This window comes from Schistocerca cancellata, chromosome 7 (assembly GCF_023864275.1).
Source record: "Schistocerca cancellata isolate TAMUIC-IGC-003103 chromosome 7, iqSchCanc2.1, whole genome shotgun sequence".
Taxonomy (NCBI): Eukaryota; Metazoa; Arthropoda; class Insecta; order Orthoptera; family Acrididae; genus Schistocerca; species Schistocerca cancellata.
In genome coordinates, this window is record NC_064632.1 from 124,940,875 (window position 1) to 124,968,819 (window position 27,945).

Genomic DNA, 27,945 nt, shown 5'->3' on the forward strand with positions numbered 1-27,945 from the left:
GGCTGAGCAAGGATTGCTGTTTTAAAATGAACTGAATTGCTTTTTTTTATTAAAAATTGCTGCTACTTCCCCAAACCTGTCCTCAAGGTGTTCTACAAAGAATATGGGCTTTGTATCCTGTACTGTTCCCAAGTATGTTTCTAAATTGTGGCGAGGGTAGGGCAATAGAAAAGAGAATTGTGGAGAACTGAGGAATATGATTTTGGCCAAGTCTTTCACCCGACTTATTTCCAGTTAAACTCTAATGTGATGAACTTGACAGGGAGGTCAGAAAACTGAGGTCATCTACTGCTGTAGATTTATGGAATAGTTTACAGACATGTTGAACTGCAATATCTACAAGAATGCTACAAAATCTTATATCCACAATGTCACAGTTGCCACTGTTTTGAGGGCAGTTCAAAACAAATTATATTGTACTTAATGATAGAGAAAATATTTATTTTGTCAGTCCATTTAGTTTGTAAATTGTGTTTTTTTATCATGGGCGATCGAAAATTTTTGACCGGTAGTGTAAAACATCAGTTCCATATTTTCAAGTGTCAGTATATCATGATCCTGTTATTTTCAAATTGTCATGTGCTTGTAGATGTTTTACCTTTTGCACAAAGCACAGAACAATCTTCTCCCCACAAACAACCAACATTCAAATTCAATATATGAAACGTGCTATATATGCTTTCCTGATACACTAAGAGGAATATGTATATATCACAGAATTATTCTCTTGCATTAAAAAACTGTTGAGAAAAGCTCCTGCAAAAACACAAAGCACATACAAATTACAGAAGTTTCTTTACCACCATCCCCCCCCCCTCCCCCCCTCCCAATCGCTAGATAGTACCTAGCTGAGAGCAGTAGTGTTTACTTGTAATTAATTTTCAGGCTGTATGCAGGTTTTTAAATGCTTGCCATATGATTTGTCAGTTGCAAGAAGGGTATACAAGGAATTGCAAACTGCACTCAATGCTGTACACAGACACTTGTTTCTAATATGAGCCCTGAAAAAAATTGGAAAAGGGGTGTTTTCAGAAAGAAGCATAACGAATTATGTTGTTAGATGTGAAGGATGCCCTTGAAGGCATCAGAAAACTGAAAGTAAAGTAAAGCTTAAATAAAAATTCTGATGTGGATGACACGGTAAAAAAACAAGAAAACTGTTTACCATCTGAAAAAAATACACACCTCTTGTGTAGAACATTCAGTTTCTGGTTACAAATATTTGTTGAGATATCACAGTTGCAGACTTACTGACAAAAATTACACACACACAAAGAAACAAGCTTTATGGTCACTTGCTTAATAAAGTGTTGGTTCACTTTTGCACATAATAAAGCAGCAATTTGGAGTGACATATATTTGACAATCCGTTTGTTTCCAGAGATACGTACCACTAGATGTTTACACACAGATTACACGATTCCTGTAAATTATGGGCCAGTGGTTTTTGCTTGTGAAGCTGTTGCCCAGTAGGATCCCAGATGTGTTCCATCAGGTTCAGATCAGGTGAATTTGATGGACAAGACATCAATATGATTTCACTATCACTTAGCACCATTATGGCCTTGTAGTATGAATAGCTATCCTGCTGTAAGATTCCATCATCGTTGGGTAAGACATCTAGCATGAAGGGATTCAGGTGGTTTGCATGTTTTACTGCTGTCATAGACCATTCAATTACTACCATGGGACCCACAAAAGTTCAGTTGAACATACTCCAAAAGCAAAAAACACAGTACTGCCCTAACTAGCCTGCATCTGTGACATGGTGGATGTTCTGAGCAGCCAACCTCCTGCATGACCATCAACCTGGTTAACAAGAAATGTTATTCATCTGACCAGGTGCCACATTTCCACTGATCCTCATTCCAGTCTCTATGGTTCTGTGCCCAAGGTAATCATCCTTGATAACATCACTGAGTCATTACACCAACATGTAGGAGTTGTCTGCTGCTGAATCTCTTGTTCAACAATGTGCACTCAATGGTGTGCTTCAAAACACTTGTGCCAGGTTGCTGGCCAGGTTGCTGTTGCTGTGGCTGGGTGACACCCATGGGGAGAGACCCCTTTGAGAGCAGGTGGAACCAAGGCAGATGACTCACAGATGATGCAGATCAAACTTTCTTCTACTGGTGACTGTGCAGCCTCACGCACAAGCTCAGCGATCTCTTCTGAATGAAAGGATTACTGTGGTGCAGAGAGAGATGACCTTATGATGTTTCCCTCCATGGCTACATAGTGGGAAGAATTGAGGGTTAAGAGATAATGGGTGAAAACTCTCCACAGTACTTAGTTTGCTCTCAGGGATTCCTTTAAGGATACAAAGCCCGTATTCTTTGTAGAACACCTTGAGGACAGGTTTGGGGAAGTAGCAGCAATTTTTAATTAAAAAAAATCAGTTCCGATCATTTTAAAGCAGCAATCCCTGCTCAGCCATTGCTGCTGCTTGCCTGTGACGAGTTGGGTGACATTGCTGTAACCATCATCCCTTGTAACAGTTTTAATATTATACAGGGTATCATTCTCCACCACAGACTCCTTTTATATGTAGGAGTTGTCTGCTGCTGAATCTCTTGTTCAACAATGTGCACTCAATGGTGTGCTTCAAAACACTTGTGCCTGCCATCAGATTTGCCACAGATTACCACCTATCCTGCCATACAGAGGAAGCAAGCCTCTGAACTCCCTTGCTGCATCAAAGCTTTGCACTGCTCAGCCAACAACCAACAACACAGACAGGCTACATGGGCAACATACATCTCTGCTGATGACAGACGTGAGAGGGCTGCAGAGAGAGATGGTGCAGAGAGAGATGACCTCATGTTTCCCTCCATGGCTACATAGTGGGAAGAATTGAGGGTTAAGAGATAACGGGTGAAAACTCTCCACAGTACTTACTTTGCTCTCAGGGATTCCTTTAAGGATACAAAGCCCATATTCTTTGTAGAACACCTTGAGGAATATTATACAGGGTATTATTATCCACCACAGACTCCTTTTACATGTAAGAGTTGTCTGCTGCTGAATCTCTTGTTCAACAATGTGCACTCAATGGTGTGCTTCAAAACACTTGTGCCTGCCATCAGATCTGCCACACAGATCTGCCACACAGAGGAAGCAAGCCTCTGAACTCCACTGCTGCATCAAAGCTTTGCACTGCTCAGCCAACAACCAACAACACAGACAGGCTACATGGGCAACATACCTCTCTGCTGATGACAGACATGAGAGGGCTGCAGAGAGAGATGGTGCAGAGAGAGATGACCTCATGATGTTTCCCTCCATGGCTACATAGTGGGAAGAACTGAGGGTTAAGAGATAACTGGTGAAAACTCTCCACAGTACTTAGTTTGCTGCAGAACAAACCCATGACAAATAAGTTTCTAGCGAGATCAAATTGCGGGGTTGATTAGTATTCTGTGATATCTTTCCTCCATTACTGTTCCCTTAATTTTCACTAGATCACTGACTTTATCATCCATGAAACATCCTCACCGCATGACCGACCGTCCACCATGCTTCACTATTGGTGTCACATTCAGACTTTTCACACATTCTCTGTAAAGTTGATGAACAAACATTCGATGGTGGATTCCAAATACTTACAAAATTATATTCATTCGTGAATAACACCTTGACCACTGCTGTACACTGCAGTTGCAGTGCCCATTGCTATCTCTTCACCTTATTTTGTTTGTGTAATAAAGGATTTTTGCCCACTATGCACTCCATTAGTCCTTGTTCATGAAGACAGCGTTGCACTATTGAGACAGAGATTGGAGTGCTCTCATACTATTTCCTTACTCATGAATTTCAGGTGCAGTATGAATCCTCTGACATTTACTGTGTATGCATATGAACTGATCATCCATGTATGATGGTACTCAGGGTATTGCAGGTCATGAAATACTTGGATTGGCACCACTTTGTTTGAACTGCTGCAATTTATACTCCACCATAGGTTGGGATACGCCAACTTTCGTTGTTATATCTCTACCAGAGTAGAATTCCTGATGCATAACTACAATTACAGAACATTTTTCAGTTATAATCTCCTGTTTCTGCCCCATTACGAAGAAATTGGTATGAACCTGATCAAGTTCACAAACACACTACTAGATGCACAAAAAGTACTGTAAACTAATGCAAACTGGTTGCTACACAGTCAGTTGAGGAGTGAGGGGTATTTGAATGGAACGGTATTACGTAAAGGCACATCAGTATTGTGTGGATATTCAGTGAACTCTGTGCGAACAACCAGTCAAATACATAACGGAGGCTACTAGGTTTTTCATGTTTATACTTGTTTTATTATCAGAATGGAGATACAATAGAATATTCAAAACAAAATCCCCATTTTAACCATAAGCCCATAGCTGTGATAGGTGATCAAAAACTTTTGACCTATAGTGTAGGAGGACCTCAACAGCCTCAGGCATTTAGTGCCCAAGGGAAGACACATTGTTCACTAAATCGTGCAAAATCATGTAACCCAGCCACATGCCTTAAGTTTGGAAATGGGTTTCACTGTAGTAAGTTGAGTATCCTCACAGACAGTGCAGTGATGTATGGAGTACCAGGGACCTTCAGCTCACTGACAGTCGTTGCTGCTTCCTGTGGTGCAGTAGCAGAGAGAGAGAGGTGTTCTGAGAGTTGTGTACCCAACAACACTGGTCACAGAAGTGGCGCCATGTCATTTTTTTCTTCAGACAAGTCTTAGTTCTGTGTACAGTACCATGATATATGTATCTGCGTGCAGAGGCTCTGAGAAGAATGAACATTGCCAGATTGCTTTCATCATTGTCATACAGTACAAGCACCTGGTGTGTCCATCTCTAGTTTGCATAACTGAGACAGCAGGCATTACATTTCTGATGTGTAAAGGTTGGTGGCTGCAGGCTGTGCCTATTTTGACAAGCTTACACAAGAATGCACATTGCTTGTATGGTGCTGACCTACTTCGATATGGATGACGTTTCACTGTACCTGGTCAGCACATTCTCCACATCTTTCAGGCATTTAGAACCTCTGGTCACTGGTTGCAACAAGGCCAGCAGGCCTTCACTCTGCACATGTATCATGACATTAACTCCATATACAATCTGTCATCTTTTGGAGACATGTGTGTCAACTTTTAACTTAAAGTATCTTTGGTTACCGTTCTTGAAATTATTTGTTGTACTGGAGCTGCTACGCACTGCCACTGTACCATACCAAGCAACTTCTTTAACTTGTTGCGATGCTTGGGTACTAGAAGATAGCATTCATCAATTCAAGATACTAGATGATGAACTCACTTCTTCATAAACTTGTCTGCATTTAGAACAGAACCTTAATACCTTACAACTATGCTTACAATTTGTGGTTAACAGATCTTTTGTAATGTGTAGCTCTCAATAGGTTACAACATATATGTGTGTCAATGTAAAATTTCAAACTCAGAGTCATATTCAACTGTTTGGGCATTTACGTTGTCAACCACAGCCTTTGCACCATGACCTCCAAGGCACTGCCAAGCCATGATGCCCAAAGAACAAGTGCTTTGCCACAGCAGGTGGAGAGGTTTATTCGCCATCAAACCGTGTCAATTTCTGGAGCTGATATTTTTTACACCTCATCTACACATATAAGAAAGCAGGTCATGCACAGTGAGATGTTTCACACTTGCCGACTATGTTAAACAAAATCTCTGGTTTGCACGAACATCTCTCATTGACGCGAGTGTTCAGAAGTGGAACATGCTATCCCATAGGATAGTCATGTAACACTACAGTACAATTTATCATAATTTAAGAGTTCCATACCTTTGAAGTGGGTGAAGGAACTGAAATTTGTGACAGAATTCCCAGGAACACCCCAGATTATGATGTATGTTCGGTTCCCATGCAAATCGTTGAAGTGACTTCTTGAAATATTTGCTTGATGCCTATCTTTAATTTCCATAACTTTTTCTTGTGACTAAAAGGAATTCCACACAGTCTTATTTTGCAGAAAAGTTTCTAATGACATATTTTTGTTAGCTGCAGGGATAGATGGGACTCAGAAGATTGCAAAGTAGGTGGATATGGTGGTTAGTCCAGTAACTTATTCTTCATTATTCTCTGTTTTCATATGTGAGGTGTACCTGGGCAAGCCCATTGCACTGATTTATTTCTCATTTGCCATCCAGATCTCAGTTCTTGCATGTCCTTCACAATGGTAATCCTTAAGGGAAGTACATCTACATTTCAGTTAATTGAACCATTATATAACTATTTAAAATGGGAGAACAGACTCCTAATAAACTTTTTATCAACTTCTTATGGAGTTCCCAGTATTTCAGTGTCCATTTGAGCAAAGTTCAAACAAAATGAGTAATTTAATTACCAATGTATAACTTATCAAGCTGAGAGTTAATTTCCATTTTGCACTATATCTACTAATGTAACAGTGACCAAATACAAATACTAATTAAAAATGTTCTGGAAACTTGAGAACATTAATTGTTTGTCTCATTTAATGATGCATGGATAAATATATAGATGCTGTATTGTGGGTAAGAGCTGTTATCTATCTTGGTTTGATCATAATATACTGGAAACGGTTTTTGTTACTAGACTGTCTTACAGACTCAACAAAAATGTAAAGTTTTGTAAATTGTAATTGATGTTTTTTCTGTTTAGGTGTTTGGGACAAATTAACTGATTTGAACACCAGACTGGAGGCCATCCAGCGAGCACTGGAAAAATATTTAGAGACAAAGCGACATATTTTCCCACGATTTTACTTTATTTCTAATGATGATTTATTAGAAATATTAGCACAAGCAAGACGACCAGAAGCCATTCAACCACATTTAAAAAAATGTTTTGACAATATCAATAAAATTAAAATACAGAAGGTAAAAACTTAGAAACAAAAGTCCATCTCTCTTCTACTACTAAATTTAAGAAGAAAATTGAGATAATTGAGAGAATAACAGTAACCATGTACTGTATAGAAGAGGTGTTGAGCATTACATTGACACATTAAGAAGACTGAACTTGTAGTAAAGTTTTTGGGCAGTTCACATAAAAACACGAATCTAAATCTATGTACATATTCCACAAGCCACCATATGTTGCATGGGAGAGAGTATGTCGTACCACTATGAGTCATTTTCCTTCTTGTTCCACTCGCAAATAGAGAAAGGGAGAAATGACAACCTATATGCCCTAATCATTTATCATATGTTTGTGGTTGTTACATGAAATGTATGTTGGTGGCAGTATAATTGTGCTGTAGTAAGCATCAAATGTTGGTTCTCTATTTTCTCAGTAGTATACCTCAAAAAGAAGATCTCCTCCCCTCCAGGCATTCCCGTTTTAGTTCCTGAAGCATCTCAGTAATAACTTGCGTGTTGATTGAACCTGCTGGTAACAAATCTAGCAGCCCACCTCTAAATCACTTTGATGTTTGCCTTTAATCTGACCTGGTGTGGGTGCCAAATGAGGAGCTCTCAAGAATGGGTCACACTGTTTTCTGTCTGCAGTCTTCTTTATAGGTGAACCACACTTCCCTAAAACTCTTCCAATAAACAGAAGTTGACCACTTGCCTTCTCCACTATATCCCTGCATGTTCATTCCATTTCATATCACTTTACATTGTTACACCTCAGTATTTTATTGACCTGACTGTGTCAAGTATCACATTATAAATGCTGTATTCAAACATCATGGAACCATTTTCCTACTAATTTGCATTAACTTAAATTTTTCTGCATTTAGAGCTAGTTGGCATTCATCACACCAGTTAGATATTTTGTCTAAGTTATCTTTTAGCCTCCTGCACTCACTCAACAATGACTCCTACCCATACACAATAGCATCATCAGCACACGACTGGAGATTGCTGCTCACTCTGTTCATCAGATAGAATGATAGCGCTACTATCATACTTCAGGGGTGCGCTCTTGATGACATCCTTGTCTGTGATGAACACTTATCTCTGAGGACAATGTACAGTGTCTTATTGCTTAAGAAGTCTTTGAGCCACTCACATATGTGGGAACCTATTCTGTATCCTCATACTTTTGTTAGCATCCAGCAGTGGGACACTGTGTGTAATGATTTTCAGAAATCTAGTAATTTGGAATTTGCCTATTGTCCTTCATCCCATAAATATACATACAGCTACATTGTTATGGCAATTTGGCTAGACTGCACTAAGGGGTTATGTATGGGTAGCATGGAGAAGAGCAGGAAGAAAGTAGGATAGAAGAATGGTCTGGTGTGGTGAATGCAGGGTTGGTGGAGAGCTAGTGGAGGGCGGGTCAGAAAGGGAATGGGATAGGAATGGGCAAACTCACCCTGGAGCAGGCAGAAGGAAAGCTCATGTGGTACACATGACGTAGGAGGCATGGTGACAGCAGAATAGACCATAGGTATAAGGAAACCGTGGAGACAATGGATTGAGTGTAAGTAAGTCCAGTAATATTAATGTGAACTAATGATGAGGAGGAGGAAGGGGAAGACATACAGGAATAGAGAAGAAGGTGGATTTTGAGCAGGTGATGCAAGGGTGATTGTGGGCTCAAAGATTGTGTTGTAGGAACAGAAACATCCACACAATTCTGGGAAATTGTTACTGGGAGTAGGGTATATGGGGCACAGTTTGTGAAGCAGCCTTTTCTGCTTCTGGATGGTCAACTTTTAGCGAAACCTTGTTCATTATGCTAATGTCAGGTCTTCATTCTAATTTATATGTTGAACTTCTGTGCCACATTCACACATACCATTATTTCTCCAGATATCCCACCAATAAAGTGCAAAGGACTGCCCTCATTATTATTCAACACCACATTGGACAGGAATAGCTTAACCACATACTGTGTCTTGTTTTCTGTAACCTTCCCCAATACTAATTTCAGAGTTGTTCCTGCAACACAGTACTGGATCCTGCAATCTCCGTGCCCTCAATCCTGGTAGCCTATCTCCTACACTCACCTCCATCCTTAACAGCTAACCCTTCAATTAACTTCAATTTTTACACCTACTGATCAACATTCACTCTGTTCTCTGTGATCTCTCTCTTCCTCTGTTCTAACCTGCTCTTGCTGTCTCCCTCAACTTATCCTTCCACTTCATCTGGTACAACAACCAGCTTCCATACCTACAGTTTGATGAGCTCACTGGTGTAACATACACTGATAAGCCAAAACATTATGACCACCTACTTAATAGCATGTTGTTGTACCTATGGAACACAATACGGCAGTGATTCTGCGTGGGATGCAGTCAACAAGACCTTTGTAGGTTTCTGGATGTATGTGGCACCAGATGTCTAGGCACATTTTGTGTAAGTTACAGGCCGGTGATTTGTGGGCACACAACTGGCATACAATAGAGTCCCAGATGTGTTCCATTGAGTTCAGATCAGGCAGATTTGATGGCCAAAACATCAACATGTGTTCATTATCATACTTTTCAAACCACAGGAGCACAATTCTGGCTTTGTGACATGAATAGTTATCCTGCTGGAAGATATCATTACCACGAGGGAATATGTCAAGCATGAAGGAATACAGGTGGTCTGCAATAATGTACACGTAGTTTACATGTTGATTGCTATCACATGCCCTGTTGTTGAATGTATCTTGAATAGTGATGTGGAAATGGAAATGGATTAATAATTTCTTGAATAATTAGAAAAATTGATTGGAAAGAATAGTTGAAAAATTTTTGAAGGTAATTGATGAATCTGTGCACAATCTTGGGTGAACTGATACCAATATCAACAAACCATTACTATCATGACATTCTAGGTCAGTAAACACAATTTGCATTACATCCTGCTGCTTTCATTAGTGTGCTGTACCAAATAATCATCACGACCCTTGAAATTGTCGATCTGTCACAGAGAGCACAATATTTTTAGTATAATTAAATCAATTCAGTAGGTGCCTATCAAGTCTGAGTCATTATCTTCATATTAATATCATTGTGTTTAGTCTTGATTGTGACAATGTCAATGCAGGAATGTTCCTCCAGATACCATGTAGATTATTCTTGTCTGCACTGAACCTCTTGGTGCACGATCTAGGTGGTGAGTGAAATGATGAACAGATAGGAGTTGACCTTATAACAGCGTGAATAAATATTGCCTTTCTAATAACTTTTTATAATACTTTTAATGAACAGTTAAAATACACATTTTTAACAATGCTGGTTTGACGGATCCAAGCACATGTCCGTATGCTACCACTTCCCCAAACAAAAGGGTGAAGATACATGAATTAATAAATTGAAGAGCGTTTTTCTTACTTTGTTTCATACAGATATTTAATGATGTGTCAAATCATTGTCGTTAATTTACTTTTTATTGGCACCTTTGGCTTAGAGCTCTTTCAGTTTACATATTTCTTATATAAAAAAAGAAAAGAAAGAAAAATAATATGATCAATACACTCTGTAGCAGAACACTGACTCAATCAGTCTCTGTCCACTCCATCAGTCTCTGTCCATGGCATGGTGCACATTTTGAGCAGCTGTTCGCCAGGATGACAGCATATCTGTACACAACCATCGACCTAGTATAACACGAAATGTGATTCATCCAGTCACCGACATGTTTCCATTGAACCATGATACAGTCTTGACCCTGTGGCCATTTCAGTTGTAATTGATAAAGTTTTTAGTTTGATGTGGAAACATGTAAGGGTCATCTGCTGCAGAGCTCTATTTTCAATAGTTTGCTAAACTGTGTACTATGAAACCTTGGGGCCTATATGAGCCTTGTACACTGTCACCATATATGGCACAGAAAGTTGATTAACACGCTTCACAGAGCAGGCAAGCCGTCAGCGTCCACCTTCAGCAGTGAGGTGTGGATGTCCACCACCTGTCACTTACTTGTGGTTTAACTGTGCTTCAGCCACTTTTCACAGATGCTCACAACAGCAGCCTGTGAACAGCTGACCAACTTCACCATTTCTGAAATTCTCATTCCCGGTACCAAGCCATAACAATTTGCCCTCTGTCAAAGCCACTTGTGTCAGTGAATTTCCCAATTTGCGGCCCGTATCATTGATAGAATGATTCCCCATTCTTATCTGGTCATCTTAAATAAGTCTCTTGCCACATCACATACCCATACACCACCAGGTCTATCTCATGGTGGTCAGTGATCATAATGTTTTGGGTAAGCAGTGCACGTACCACTTTCCTTGTTGGCCCTCCCTCCCTCCCCCCCTCTCACCCTCCACTAGCGCTTCATCCCTTGTTTCCATCCCTCCCTTCCCCTGCCTTCCTTCTGGCAACTACAGTTTAATACAGACTCTGGAACACAGTGATGTGCAGCATTTTTCATGTTAACAAGTCATTTCCACATTTGAAAGGAATGAAAGAAAAAAAAGCCTACGACCACCTGCGGATCAAACTACAGACCTTTGTGTTTGCAGTCTGACATTCACCTACTCAACCAGAAAACCACATGAGAATTTATGTATTTTACAATGAAGTATGGAGAAATTGATGAATGCATTCCTTTACGTACAGTGTAACTTTTCTTTTTTTCTTATATGTTGCATTGATTTTTTTCAGTTGAGTGTGGCAAGTAAATATGAAGCTCTTGGAATGTTTTCTGCTGATGGTGAATATGTTGAGTTTACCCAAATTTTGGTGCTGGATGGACCAGTTGAACTCTGGCTGTGTGAACTTGGTAAGATGGAACGAATGTAACAATGAGATATTAAAGACTTTTTTACTTTTTTAATTATATCTTATTTTTTATCATGTAATGATGAAGCAATGTTTTTAAAAATGATAGAAATATAAGAGGAAGAGACTCCCTAAAAGTACAACTATATCGTATCTTAAGAATGAAATCCAAGCAGTAGATAATGTTCAGTTTTTGGATTTGCTTACCGCACATTGCATTGGAAAAGTCAAATACTAAACTTACTCTAGGACCTTAGGTTTACTATATTTAAATTATGCATATTGCAGCTATATGTCATTCAAAAATGAAGTAAAAAATGATATTTTGTTTACTTAGAATCAATAATGAGTTCATATATCGATATTTACAGAACTCAGCATGCAAATGCAACTCCCGTAGTACAGAACCATGATAAAAAGAGTGATATCTGGTGTATATTTTTAATAATTCAGTAGAATTTTCATTTTCAATCATTTGTTTTACAATTTGCTATTTTTACAAGAAAAAGCCTCGATTTTGAATTCCATTATTATTTCACACAGTATATTTAACATTCTCTGGTAACTTTTTAGGAAGATGTGTAGCCATTGCCTGACTCCTTTTTGAATTATAGTTAAAATATCAGCTGCTTGTAAAAGATATTTTTAGTAATGGTGTTACAATCATGCTTTGGGTAAGTAAAGTAAGGGATATTGACAGTGACAATGACGTTAATGAGTATACGCATTGTGATGCATATGTCTTGTTGATATGTTTGTTAAAAGGTAATCTGAAATGTACTCTTTGATTACTGTTTTTCTGGGTGGACTGAAGAAGAGAAAATGAAGATGCAGTATTTTAGGTTGTAATGATATGCATTTTTTTCCTCAAGTTGCTAGATTGTTGTTGTGAAGGAGATAATAGGTTTTCATTGTAGAGATTTTCATTATTATGTGGCCTTGTAACTGGGAAAAGTAGAATGTCTTAACACTAACTTGTAAATGTTTGCCACTGCCTGTCTGAGATGAACTGCATTAATTTGGTATGTAATATGGCATCAAGTGCCTTCCTTTTTATAATTTAATACACTTTATATGATTCAGATATATCACCTGGTATTATACAAGGGTCATTCAATAAGTAATGCCCTGCAACGGTGTCCAACCCAATTTGGCGATGTGGTCCTGGGTTCTCCGACTTGTGTGTGGGCATGCATTATCGTGCTGGAGCAAGATTTCTGCTGGTTTCTTGTCCAATGAAACATGTTGGAAAAGGTTCCTGAGTTTATTCAGAGTCTTCACTCATGCCTCTGAATTGATGGTTGACCCTCGTGGCATTGCATCCATGAGAATGATGCCATGACAATCCCAGAAGACTGTCACCATGGCTTTTCTGGCAGAGGGGATTGTCATGAATTTCTTCTTTTGTGGTGAATGAGGATGATGCCATTTCATGGACTGCCTTTTTGTTTCTAGTGCAAAGTGGTGCACCCAGGTTTCGTCCTCTGTAACGATCTGTGACTGAAAGGCCTCTCCGTAGGTCTCAAAATGCTCCAACAATTCAGATGAAATAGCCTTTGTTTGAATCTTGTGGTCCGCTGTGAGCATTCATGGAAGCCATCATGATTACCTCTTTGAATATCCGAGAGTCTCAGTCACTGCAGACGCACTTCCAATGCTGACCAACAGCTGTAGAGCCAATTGTAAAGTTGTGATATGCTGGTCAGCAAGAATAATGGCATCCACATGATTCAGCATCTCTGGAAAAGTGGCTGTGACAGGACGCTCTGAGCATGGCTGATCATGGAGCTCTGTTTCTGCATTTCCTCAGGCTGTAACTTTCTTTGCTCATCGCCCAACTGTACTCCTATCAACTACAGTGTCTCCATACACTGCACACAGACGTTTATGGGTGTTCATCACAATTTCTTTTTCTGCACACAAGAATTCAATAACAGCACGCTGCTTGTAACATGAGTCATATGTAAACGCCATTTTGACACTGTACTACGGGTCTGCCTTCTGCCAGTACGGTTTGAAACTTCACTGGTTTTATATCAAATGTGAAGCTCCAACAGGGATCTTTGTGTATGTATATTAATGGCTTTTTTTTTTTTTTTTTATTTTTTTTTAATGTGGTGCATTACTTATTGAACGAACCTCATGTAATCATTTGATTTGATTTATTTAATGTTTATTGACAGTTGACTCAGAAACACAGATAGTTAATAATAATAACAATAATTAGATTCCAGAAATAATTCCAGATGAGGTGTATAAAGCTATTTGAGGTATAAAGAAAGTAAATGCCCTTGGAGATAAAGGGTTTTCCATGGTAATGGCTAGAACTGGGAGAAAAGTAATTCAAAGAGAATGTACGAATTAATTACAGAATGTCTACATAGGAAAATAACTTTCCTATGTTGTAAACCTGTTTGCTGCTATAGATTTGGTTTTTGAATTCCATGCTGAGGTGGCCTTTTTTATGTCTGCACTGCTTGCCAAATGCTGGTGCCTGTGATAAGAGACGGTATTCTGGCCAATATGAAGTACTTATCATCAGATTTTTCGAAAGCTATTAGGTGAGAAAATTTGATTTTTGCACTCTTACAGTCTGATTTATTTACTCGATAAAGAACTGAATTTCTTTTTCATTATATGCCATACTTACTGAACTGCATCGAATTAAGTAAAACATTGCCTGTGCTGAGAGACAGCATTCTGGCCGATGTGATATACTTATAATCCAATTTTTTGAAAACTGTGAGGTGAAAGAATTTGATTTTTGCACCTCTTACAGATTGATATCTTCACTTGATGAAGAAGTGAATTTATTTTCGTCATCTGTCTCACTTGCTTTACTGTATAAAATTAAGTAAAACATTGCATGAAATTTTAAAGAATTTGCAGAGGTAAAAATGCATTGCATAAACATTGCGTATGGTTGATTTTACCTCATACATTGCAGTGAATGAAATGTAGATAAGGTATCAAAATTTTATTTTGAGAGCGAAATGATATCTCTTTTTGTTCTCAAGTTATTGGGTTTTATATCCATTGGATGGTTGGGGGACTATTGGTGATCTGTGGTTGCTGGTTTATACACTATCTAATCAAAAGTATACGAACACCCCTGGATTGTGCAATATCAGCCACTAGATGTCACGAGAGGTGGCTGTGTGCTGGTATAAAAGGAGGTGAGAACTGCTGTGTTGTCAGTAGGGAAGCAGTAACAGCAGAGTGGATCGGTCAGGAGTGATCAATGTCTTTGAATGTCGACTAGTCACTGGATGTCACCTGTGTAAAAAACCCATCAGGAGCATTTCAATCCACCTACTGTGTTAACTGTCGGTGATGTGACAGTGAAGTAAAAACATGAAGGAACAACCACAACTAAACGAGCGCCTCGTGTACTGATGGACAGAGACCCTAGGGCATTTGGATGGTGGTTGTAAAAAATGACATGACAACATCTCCTCATAAGCCACACATTTCTGCAGTCAGTACTAAGTGATACTTGAGGTGACACAAAGAGTGATGCCATTGGACAGTGGATGACTGAAACAAGTTATTTGGAGTGATGAATCATGCAATACCCTGTGGCAATCCGTTTTAAGGGTTTGGGTTTGGTGAATTCCTGGAGAATGTTACTTGTCGTCATGTGTTGTGCTGGCAGTGAGTTATGGAGGATGTGGTACGTTACAGGGGTATTTTTCATGGTTAGGGAGTGGTCCCCTTGTTGCACTTAAGAAAACACTAAATATGTAAGAATATGAACACATTTTATAAAATTTTATACCACCTACAGTAGTGAATAGTGCAGATACAGTGATTGTTTGCATCAGTATGACAATTCATCCTGTGATAAAGCAGCATCTGTGAGGCAGTGGTTTGTGGACTGATCTCCCCAGAGTTATGATCTGAAGCTGATGGAATACCTTAGGGATGAATTAGAACATTGGTTTCATTCCAGATCCCAGCGTCCAATGTCAGTACCTGTCATTTGTCTACAGACATTCAGACACTTCATTGAAAGTTTCTCCAGCAGATTTGAAGCTATCATAATGGTGGAGTGTGGACACACACCATATTAATGCCCAGGTGACCAGATACTTTTGGTTTGATAGTGTATATACTATTGCATCTGTAACCCTCCAGTTGAAAGTGACTGGGCATCATAGGATTCTGTATGTTGACTGGTTGACAGGAACAAGGAAGGCATGTCAAGTGCAATTTCTAGGAATATTCATTGCAAATTTATATTATTTCTCATTGCCAAATTCAGTATGAGCTGCCATTATGATATTCTGCACTTACATGTTAGCTGATGGTGACTGTGGCTTCTAAGTACGTCCTGTTGTCTCCGAGGTAATGCTCACAGTGCATGGTAGAGCTGCTACACAAGTGTGGTTGGCCTACAAGACAGAAAGAGTATAACCTCCCTGATGTTTCATGTTGGTCCACAGCTTTGCTTTCTTGACAGATTCTGTGATTTTTCTTTCAGTGGTAAGTGACACTCTCGGAAAGACACTCAACTGTTTCAACTGAGTGGATCTGGCTCAGTCGTCCTTATGTTGTGCTGATTTCATACACTGACCAAGCTGTGTGTACTACTTGTGCTCTCCATTACTTATGCTTATACGATGCCCTGTATCACAGAATTCTGTCCTGTGATACTTATTTAAGGTGTCTTTCATGTCTCATGTTTTGTAATTTGTCACAGCTGTTGTTGCTGGTTGCTTTTGACCTTGTCTCTTTTTTTCAGCAGCTTTCTTTATAGTACTTTTGTTACATTCACTTTCCATGAAAGAGTGTTCTAGCTTCTGAAGTCAGACCTCTAGGCTATTGGTCCTGTTGATTTGTTGTGCTGTCACATTAATGTGTGAATAACTTAGGTTGTCATGATTTGGGTTGTGGTTGTCTGTGCATGTTCACTTTCTGAACAATGTGTTTCCAAGTTTCCCATTGTCTATCCTTTAGACCTTGATGTCCAGCAAAAATAGCACATCATTCTTTTCTGTTTCCACTGTGAACTATGTTTTACAATGTTGTTCTAGCTGGTAATAGCATTGTGTGTTTTCTTCTCTGCACAAATAATGAATGTGTGTCACCCACATATCAAAACCTAACTTTATGGTGCACGAATAGCGGAAGAGAGTGATACTTACATAAATAATTCTCCAGCTATTGGTAACAGAGGGGACCCGATTTCCATACAGTGTATCTGATAATAAAACTGACATCCCAGTTGAAGGAAGTGTTCAACAGACAGTGCCACACAAAGCCACAAAGATGTCTTAGTTTGTTCATTAAGAACTTCACTTACAGGTATGTTGGTGAATTAATATCATTAACTTTGGGCCTTAATGGGTATGCTTCCTTGTTTATCTTAGGTACTCTGTAGATCCTTGGTGTGTACTTTATAGATCCTTGGTGTTGTTGGAAGTTAGATGATGGCTCTTCTTGCTGTGTCACATGGCATTGTGAACTCAGTTATAGCATGCATGTGTCTAATTATCTTAGCAGTAGAGTCACTTGTATGTTCTTTATTCGTGGGGTTTTTGATGAGGCTCCTCATTCTGGCATCATAGCCCACTGTGTCATAATAATGAACATTTTGCCCTTGTCAGCTTGTAATACTGAAATTTCCCGACGGTTCTTCAGTTCAAACATGCCATTCCATTTTTCCTTAGAGATATTATCTTGTAGCATTTTAGCTCATGGCGGTGTCCTGACTGTGCTTTGTCTAGTCTTCTCTGCTTCTGCCCGTAGTATTATAGGTCATGTAGTGAGACTACCACTGCCTATATCATTTCTTATATTATTTCTTTTGTGGGGACCTAGTTTGGAGACACTGTGAAGTTGAGCCCTTTGGATAACACTTCCACACCTGTGTCACTGAGGGTATTACTGAAGATGTTCATTATTGTTTGTCCAAGGCAATCTTACCCCCTGTAAACATTGTGTATTACTTTCCCATCGCAGGAGTCTACAAGCTTGGCTGTGGCTGTGGCTTGGTCTGTTTTGATGAGACAGAATGCCCTATAAACACACATATTGTGAATCACGATTGGTTATGACTGTTGATCAACAAACAAAGTCACCAGCAGCAAATCATAAAGACCAGTGTGTTTGGTGCATACAATTTAAACAAACAAATGTCTTAGTCAAGCAGCCAGTTGCCTCTAAACAAAAAAATCAGAGAAGCTTATGTATGAAGCTTACATATCTTGACCGTAATCTTCCTTCCACTGATGCTCAGTATTCTACAAGGGGCATTCAGTAACTAATGTAACATATTTTTTTTCTGAAAGCAGGCTTTTTTCTTTAGGATTCCAATACATCAAATTTGCTACAAAATTCTATTTTTAAACATATCTCAATTCAATGTGATGGCGTTATGCCACCTTACTAGGAGGACCTGAATGCTCCCATGGTACCTCTTAAGTGGTTTTCACATTGGAGCTAATGTCTGCAGCAATAACCTCCTTGTCATCCATGTACTGCTTTCCATGGAGTGCATCCTTCAGTGAGCCAAACAGATGGAAGTTGAAAGGTGCGAGATCCGGGCTGTTGCGTTGGTGATCTGGGCTGTACTGTGGATGAGGAAGAACAATCCACTGAAGTTTTGTGAGCTCCTATTGAGCTCGTAATTTGCAAGCTATTCTGCACAGATGGTACATTGTTACTCTTTATGATCTGTGTGAGGCCTTGCTGTGTGATGGAGAAAGAGAAGCTCATTTGTATTTTTGTGGTAATGAACATGCTGAAGTTGTTTCATCAATTTCTTGAGGGTAGCACAATACACATCAGAGTTGATCGTTGCACCACAAGTGAGGACATCAAACAGAATGACCCCTTAAGAGTCCCAGATGGCAATTGCCATGATTTAGGGGCTGAAGATGTGGTTTTGAAATTTTTCTTCGGAGGATAGGTGGTGTGGCACTGTTTTATTTCCTGCTGGAAGTGATGAACTCATGTTTCATTGCCTGTGACGGTGTTTGACAAAAAATTGTAATGATTAGCCTCATAATTTGCAAGCTGTTCTGCACAGATGGTACATTGTTACTCTTCATGATCTGCTGTTAGGCAGTGAAGAACCTAGTGGGCGCACAACTTCGAGTAACCCAGCTGAGGGACCAGTGTGTCAGCACTACCAACAGAGTCATCCAGTTGAGCAGCTAGGTGTGTGATTGGAATGTCTGTATGTTCCAACATTGCAGGGCACTTGGGAGATCTGATGGGTTTGCGCGACCTTGTTGCGAAGATGACAGACGCCTCTCTCAATGACTCACCATTCTTTTGTTCACTTCCGAGTCTCAGTAGACATTCTGCAAGCAGCTATGAATATCTGTGGTGCTCTGGCTTTCTGCCAAAAGAAACACTGACTGCTCTCTGTTTGGAATGCACCTCCTTTACAGATGCTATTTTGAAGGCTACATACAGCTCCGCCACCTATCAGAGCTTCATGAAACCATAGGGGTGAAGTGGGAATATTCTAGATGTCTCACAACAAATTCCGCATTCTTTCAACTGAAATTGGCCGAGGATGGGGGGGGGGGGGGGGGGGGGGAGGCCTATTGCACTACTTATTGCATACCCCTTCTAGTATATTAGGGTCCTTCGAGAAGACAGTTACATATTATTGTGGGAGGCCAGGTAACGTTTATTGCATGTTTCACTACACTTTCCAGAAAGATGAAAATCTCATGGCACAATATCTGGACTTTTCGTCAGAAGATTCCAAACTTCTTGTTGAAAAGGTTGAAATGAAGCATTGTTGTGCTAGAGAACAATGCATAATTTTCCATGTTCCTTTTTCTTTATGCAGTTGTGTAGCAATGTCAGTTTTGCATAGAATGATTTTTTATTAATATTAATGATTGTGCCCTTTTGTATAAACTCTGTGTATACAACTCCTTCATAGTCAAAGAAAATGGTAACCATGACCTTCCCTACTGGTGGTGCAACTTTGCATTTCCTCCACAGAGACGAGGAGGTGCGTGTATTCGTTAGACACTCTTGTAATTGCAAGTCTGAAATGATGGACGCATGTCTCATTGCCTATAATGATGTCGATTAGGAAATTATTTTCACCCACAGAGTAATGGTCAGGGATGTCCAGAGATGCCGTGACATTGCATCTTTGTGCACAGGTGACAGTGATTGCAGAATCCAGGGTGAGCACAATTTCTTATACTGCAGGTGACCTCAAACGATGGAATCAGCACAGCCTATTGATTTGTGCAAATGCTGAACAATGTCTGCAATAGTCACTCTACAATATCGGCAATTAGATTCCTTGATTACCTTCACATTTTCAGTTGTGGTTGATGTTGTCCTTCATGTTCTGCATCACCGATGTGTGTGTGTGTGTGTGTGTGTGTGTGTGTGTGTGTGTGTGTGTGCAGTCTTGGTCAAATTGTTGGCACCATTTCACTATAGCAGGATACTACATTGCATTTGGTCCATACACCTCCAGCATTTTGTTGAGAATCTGTGTGTAATTTAGATGTTTTACCCACAGTAATCATACTGTCCCACATACTTCAGTTTAATCGTATTCTCCCACATACTTCAGTTTTGGAGTAAGCTCCCAGTTGCTGTGCTATTTCACTCACACAATGTGATTCATCTCGTATCCATACCACATCATAACTGTGTGTGCAGGAAAACCAGAACGTGTACTCTCTTCTGAAAATGTGCTCTAGAGTGGGATGAAAAGTGTTACTTTCTGAAGTCCCTACATACTTATCATCAGTATTACCATTATCATTAGCATTATTATCATCCTGTTCTTGCTCCATTTCAGAGTTCAAGCCCTTAGGCATTTAGATTCTTTAACATTTTACTTTCTGCCTTACTTATATTTAAATTTGGATGATTCCTCTTGGTGGCCATTACTTTAGAACTTTACGCTGTTCGATTACTGCTTTAATATTTGAAAATAATAAAACTTTTTATAAAACTGTTTCTTGTTTTATACTTTTTATATTTTAAATGAAAAGATGCTCTACTGCACTGAGGTTTCACACCACAAAAAGACAACATAGACATAGATACCTTTGTACATTGCTGTTTTGAGGGTCTGGGCAATTTCTGTTGTGAGAACAAATGGACTCACATTTTGGATGACAGCAGTTAAATTCCATTCCTACATCCCAGTGTATGTTTTCCAAGGTTTCCTTAAAGCAAATACTAGGCGGTTCCTTTGGAAAGGATACAGCTGCTTTCCATCCCTAAATTCTCTGATCAAAGCTTTCAGATTATTTTCTGAAGAATACTTCATCAACAACATCTTAAACCCCATCTACATTGCTTTTTTTCCTTTATTTTGAGAGGGTTACATTCTTAGAGTATGATGTAAAAAATTGAAGATTTGTGCAAATCTGAGTTAAGATTTTTGTGAAATATAATATTAATCCTCACCTTAGACTAGTGCATATTGGCTGTAAAGCTGTTCAGAAGAAGTCAGTGTTTCTTACAATAAAGCTATCAATGTCCTACAGCATTACTGGTTGAAAATATTATTTAATATTTCTACTCTTCCTCCTCTGCTTCATCCACTTTTCCTGCTTTATTTGTTAAGAAATTTTCAGAGTGAAACGTTTTACTCTACAGTTGCTTGTGTGCTGTGACATTTTATGTCTTGAAACATGTTCTATCTGTAGGCACACTAACATCTGTCACAAAGATTATGTGCCTGTCTTGTACAGATACTTTTGGATGAATGTTTTGAACCATTTTCATATTTTGTTTCAGAAAGGACTATGCGTTGCACTTTAAGAATTCAGTTGAAAAACTGCAGAGCTTCACTCAGAAAAAATTTGACAAAAAGAGATGTTTGGATAAAAGATTGGCCAGGTCAAATGTGTATTACTTCCAGTCAGGTGAGTTTTTGTCACTGCATTGATTACATTCCATCATAGGTCACAATTAGAAAGCATTTCAGATCATTTTGTATAAACAGATCCAGTGGACTACAGACTGTACGCGCACATTAATGTATTGTAAAGTTCTGGAAACAAGAAGCCCATTGAAGAAGCTCAGACGAAAGCAGGTATTCTATATTTGTCAACCATTTCTATAACTTTTACTGTCTGATTTATTTGGCTATTATTGTATTGGTTATTTTTAATTTGAAATGTCCTGTGGCTAATTATGTGTCTGCACTTTTAGAATCAAGTTTTGGGCAAATTCTCAGATGCTATCAGGGGCAGCCTTACAAAAATACAAAGACTCAAAGTAGTAGCTTTGGTTACTATTGAAATTCATGCAAGAGATGTGATTGACAAGATGTACAGATCCAGTAAGTAGTTAAATATTTCTAAACAATAAAAAAAATTAAGAATTGCCGTAGAACAGATGTTTAATTAAATGTTGTAATCCTTTTAGATTGCATGGATGTAACAGCATTTGAATGGTTGTCCCAGCTACGGTTTTATTGGGACCGTGAAATTGATGATTGTATTATACGCCAAACTAACACATATTTTAACTACGGATATGAGTATCTGGGAAATTCTGGCAGACTTGTGATAACACCACTCACAGACAGGTATCAGATTTTCTTGAAAAAGCACATAGATAGACCTTTTTATATATTTAGTTCTGTATGTACAAATTGTTATGATGTTGCTGCTCTCTCTCTCTCTCTCTCTCTCTCTCTCTCTCTCTCTCTCCCCCCCCCTTTCCCTCCCCCTCTTCCTCTGAGTGTGTGTGTTTTAATAAATTACTATTATTGTTCTTTTTGCATGTTTACCATCTACAGTATTTCACAAGAAAATACTTTTTCATTCTCAAGGACGGCATGAAAACTGTTGCAAACCTTTCTTTTCTTTTATCTCTCTCTTGTTACATCTTCCTTGTAATTCCTGGTGAAATGATGACACCAGCTGGCTATCTGAGAAGGTAAAAATCTGCTGCATGACAAATTATTTTGCATTTTGATTTATTTCATGAATGAAAAGTCTCTGTGCATAAGATGAGAAAGGCCTATGGAGACTGAGTAATTTTGCTCATAATGACAAGTGCTGATTATCAATATTTTATGTGCACAATCAAACAAACCACAGAGAAACCACATAGCAACTACAGTAACCATTACTGACTGTAATTACTGAGCAGTCCAATGATTGACGAAGATCTGTGTGAATGATATCCCAGTGACTTTGCTGTGAGGTGTATTGTGTTCTTTGATGTTACGAACAATTATTCTATTATGTAAGAAGAGTTTGAGCCACTCATGTACCTGAAAATTTATTCCATATGCTCGTACCTTCATTAACAGTCTGCAGTGGGATACTGTGTCAGGTGCTTTTAGGAAATCTAGAAATATGGAATCTGCCTGCTGCCCTTCATCCATAATTTATAGCAAATCTACATCTACATCTATACTCTGATGCATGAGGTGCATGGCAGAGTGTACATCCCATTGTACCAGTTATTATGGTTTTTCCCATTCCATTAAGTTATGGAGTGCAGGATGAATGATTGTTTGAATATCTCTGTGCTTGCAGTAATTATTTTTAACCTTATCCTCTCAATCACTATCTGAGCGATATATAAGGGATTGTAATATATTCGTCGTCATCATGTAAACCCGGTTCTTCAGACTTTCTCAGGACAGTTTACATCTATCTTTAGGTCTTCCAGTTCAATTTTTCAGTGTCTCTGTGACACTCTCCCCCAGATTAAACGAACCTACTATCGATAAAACTTCTCCACACAATAGCAGTGTTACCTGGTGAGGAATGGGTGCTACACAAACTCACACATGGTGCATGTAGTATCAGTGAGTGTGCTGTTCATCTGTTGTATAAGGAAGGCGTGATCCATGTGAGTTTGACCAGTGGCAGATTGTGATGGCCCAAAGCCTCAGCATGAGCATTTCAGAATACAGCTTGTCGGGTGTTCACGAGGAGTGCTGTGGTGAGTGTTTTCAACACATGGTGAAACCATATCCAGACGTGGGGTTTGCGTGGCCACCCCTCATCACAAATGTCAGATGTTGTAGGCTGGGCAGACTGCTAAGACAGGACAGGTGGTGAACTGTGGTGGAACTTACATCAGACTTTATGCTGGATAGAGTACAAGTCTTATGAATACACAGTGCACCGAACACTGAAATGGGCATATGACCATCAGCACTGGACACTGGATCAGAGGCAAAGCATTGCATTGTCTGACGTATCTTGATACCTTCTTCATCATGGCGATAGGACGGCGTGAATTCATCATCTTCCAGTGGAACAGCTCCTTGACATGTGTGCTGTGGGATGAAGACAAGTTGGCGGAGGCTCCATTATGCTCTGGCGAACATTCACATGGGCATCCATGGGTCAAATTATGTATCGTACACTGATCAGCCAGAATATTATGACTACCTACCTATTAGCTGGTATCGTAGATTGGTTTCAGACCACATACACACCTTTATGACAATAATGTTTCCCAATGGCAGTGGCATTTTTCAGCAAGATAATGCAACATGTCACAAGGCCAGAAGTGTGATGGAGTAGTTCGAGGAACACAGTGGTGTGTTCTAATTGATGTGTTGGCTCTCCAACTCACCAGATCTCAACCCGATTGAATGGCAAGGATCCCAACACACTTCCCCAGACCACACCCGAAGTTACTTCTACACCTGGTGATGACTCTCCATCCAAGATAAGATGCTGCACCTCCCTACCGAAAAGTCCTCAATACAGTCACAAATGTCACTTGATACCCCATATGATCATACTTTTGACAATAAAAGTAGATGTGGTATTGAATCAAGTGCTTTCCGGATATGAAGAAATACTGCATCTAACTGATTGCCTTGATCCAAAGCTTTCAGTATGTCATGCAAGAAAAGTCTGAGTTGGATTTCACGTGATCAATGTTTTCGGTATGCATGCTGGTTGGCAGTTAGGAGGTCATTCTGTTCAAGATTCCCATTATGTTTGAGCTCAGAATATGTTCTAAGATTCTACAACAAATTGCTGTCAAGGATACTGGGCAGTAGTTTTGTGGATCACTTCTACTACCCGTCTTGTAGAGAGGTGGGACCTGTTATTTTTTCCAAGAACTGGACACAGTTTTCTGCTCGAATAATCTACGACAGCTTATAGATAAAAGAGGGACTATCTCAGCCACAAATTCAGTTTAGTGTCTGGCAGGGATTCCATCTGGGCCTGGAGCGGTGTCTAGTTTTAATGATTTCAGCTATTTCTCAACACCACTGACACTAATACTTACTTCATTAATCTTTGTGGTGATAAGGGAATTAAATTGGGGCAATTCTCCTGGGTTTTTCTTTGTCAAGGAATATTGAAAATGAATTTAAGCATTTCAGCTTTTTCTTTGGTATGCACAATTTTAGTTTTTGTCTCTTTCACTAGGATCTGGACACTAACTTTGGTGCCACTAACAGTCCTTGCACATTACTAGAAAAGATTACTTGACAACATTCTGCTACAGCAGTCATGGAAGGCATCATGCACTTCTCTCTTGACAGCAAATGCATTTCATTCAGCATCTCTCTATGTATAGCCCTGCGGTTTGTTTCACACCTTTTTTGCAGTAATCTCGAGTTCTTTACACGGCTGTATACTGTGGAGGTTCCCTCCTATTTTGAATTGTTGTACTGGGTAAATATCTATCCATTGCATGGTCAACTATTCTTTTAAACTTGAGCCATAGTTCTTCTACATGCTCCTGCCCTGTGCTAAAAGTCTTAAGTTCCTCATTTGAGATATGACACTACTGACTTTTTATCTGGTGTACTGAACATATATATATATATATTTCTGCTTGTTTTAGTTGTCCTTTGTACTTTGGTAATCACTGTTGCCACAGCCACATCATATTCACTGATACAAGTTTTGATGTGGACATCCTCAAAGAGGTCAGGTCTATTTGTTGCCATTGGATCCAGTATATTTCCATCATGAGTGGGGTTCCTAACTATCCACAGTAAGTAGTTTTCAGAGAAGGGATTTAGTAAAGTTTAGTAGAATGTCTTTATCACACCCACCATTAACAAAACAGTGACTTTCCCAATTAATTGGTGGATGATTAAAGTCTCCACCGATAATTATAGTATGATTGGGGAACTTATGTACGAAGGCTATCCACAAATACATTACGTTTTGGAATTAAAAATAAATAAAGTATTGGAAATTTTTTTATTATATACAGATGAAAGCCACACTTAAATACTACTTTTCTACTAGTTGCCATTTAAATTAAGGCACTTATCGTAGCGATGGACGAGCTTGGAAATTCCTCCGTCGTAAAATTCGGCCGCCTGTGTCTTCAACCACATGGTTAATCAGTAACCCGGTAGAAATACGATTTTTTGTGGATTTCCTGGAAAGAGGCACTACAATAAACTCTCAAAGGTATTACCAAACTCTGCACAACCTCAGAAGAGCAATACAAAACAAGCGCAGGGGAAAGTTGGGCTCAAAGATCTTGCTGATTCACAACAACGCCTGGGCCCACACGGCAAATGCCACTCGTGAAGTTCTCGAATCTTTTAAGTGGGAGTTTTTCCTCATCCGCCGTACAGTCCCGACCTGGCACCGAGCGACTTCCACTTATTACCAGCAATGAAGAAGTGGTTGGCTATGCAGCGTTTTGATGACGACGCACAGCTTCAAGAAAAGGTAACCACGTGGTTGAAGGCGCAGGCGGACGAATTTTACGACGAAGGAATTTCCAAGCTCGTCCATCGCTACGATAAGTGCCTTAATTTAAATGGCAACTATGTAGAAAAGTAGTATTGAAGTGTGGCTTTCATCTGTATATAATAAAAAAAATTTCCAATACTTTATTTATTTTTAATTCCAAAACGTAATGTACTTTGTGGATAGCCCTCGTACAAGTGCACTCTAAAGTTTTCAGTTACATCAGAAGATGAGCCTGGTGGCCGATGGATACAATTATCATTTTGTGCCCAACCCCGAATCTGAGTCTTGCCAAAACAATCTCACCTACAGCTTCAATTTCCATCTCACTGGATTTGCGTTTCTTGTCTACTGCAACAAATACACCACCTCCATTTCCCATTTGCCTATCTTACACACTTAACTTTTCCCCAATAATCTCACTATTGTCGATTTCAGGTTTCAACAAGCTTCCTGTACCTAGAATTACATGAAATTCACTGCTTTTCATGAACATTTCAAGCTCTGGCACTTTGTTGCGAATGTTTCAACAGTTTACCATTAGGATTTTAATACTCCCACCTGTGGGAGGCATTTCTTTTGATCTTTCACTGATACTTTTGTGTTTCTTACAGCTATCATTATGTGTATTGGATGGAGAGTCGTGCAACCTAAGAAACTCTTGTATGCACCCCACACACAGGCAGCTACCTGAGTAACAGTCATTGATGTGTAGTGCACGCCTGACCCATTCAGGGGACGCTACAGTTCCCATCCCTGTGCCACAAGTCTAGGAAGTACAGCCTAGTTTTTCACAGAACCTTCGAAGTTTCTAGTTCAGTCCTTTCATTCATCTCAGAACCATAGTCAGTTCTGGGGACAGTGCTGCAAATCATTAGCTTTGTTGAAACTCTATGCACAAGGCTGGTCTTCCCAAACTTCTCTGCCAGTCACTGGGTTGACCGAAGTATGACCTCAGAGCCTAGTTGTCAGGCATCATTTGCCCCAATGTCTGCCACAATCTGCAGTTTGTTGCAATCTTTTCCTTCAATGACACCTGCAATAGCCTCTTCAACATGTTGAATGAGGCCCCCAGGCATACACACTGAGTGCATCTGATGTCCTTTCCTGACCCTTGCTGGCTTTCCCTAAAGGGTACCATCATTCACTGTGTATTTCAACTGCCAATTATTAATAGACCCCTACTCTTTTGCATTTGCCTCCTCTTGACACCAGACAAACAGGTGGAGTGAGTCCCACTGGCTCAGTTTCAACTGCAGTGAGAGACAGCACCTCAAACTTGTTGTCAAGGGGATCGGTACATCATCTTGAGTCCTCCCTGGTCCTCGTCCACCCTGTACTGGATGCCTAGATCTACCATTGACATGACACTCCCAGTCAAGTGAATGAATAATGACAGATCCGTACTTTCTGCAGAGAAGACAGCATCCAGAGGAGAGCATAGTACTTGAGGTATCTCTGGCACTAGTATCACAGGCACACGACACTTGGGAGCTCTTCCAACATAACTGATTCACAGCAGCTGCCAATCATTCGACAGCAGTCAGGACGATTTCCAGCTGCTTACAAATATGAACCAATTCATCCCATGTTTGAGAATAGTGTTCACAGTGGG

The 27,945-nt window shown here is 39.5% G+C and overlaps 1 protein-coding gene across 1 annotated transcript in view; it reads left to right on the forward strand.

The window, feature by feature from the left end:
* Positions 1-27,945, forward strand: part of LOC126092664 (dynein axonemal heavy chain 2) — a 994,477-nt gene that overhangs the window by 396,526 nt on the left and 570,006 nt on the right. The window contains exons 34-39 of the mRNA XM_049908386.1: positions 6,663-6,880; positions 11,560-11,677; positions 21,418-21,545; positions 21,626-21,715; positions 21,835-21,964; positions 22,051-22,213. Of these exons, the coding sequence (XP_049764343.1) occupies positions 6,663-6,880; positions 11,560-11,677; positions 21,418-21,545; positions 21,626-21,715; positions 21,835-21,964; positions 22,051-22,213 (847 nt within the window). The remainder of the gene's footprint in view (positions 1-6,662; positions 6,881-11,559; positions 11,678-21,417; positions 21,546-21,625; positions 21,716-21,834; positions 21,965-22,050; positions 22,214-27,945) is intronic.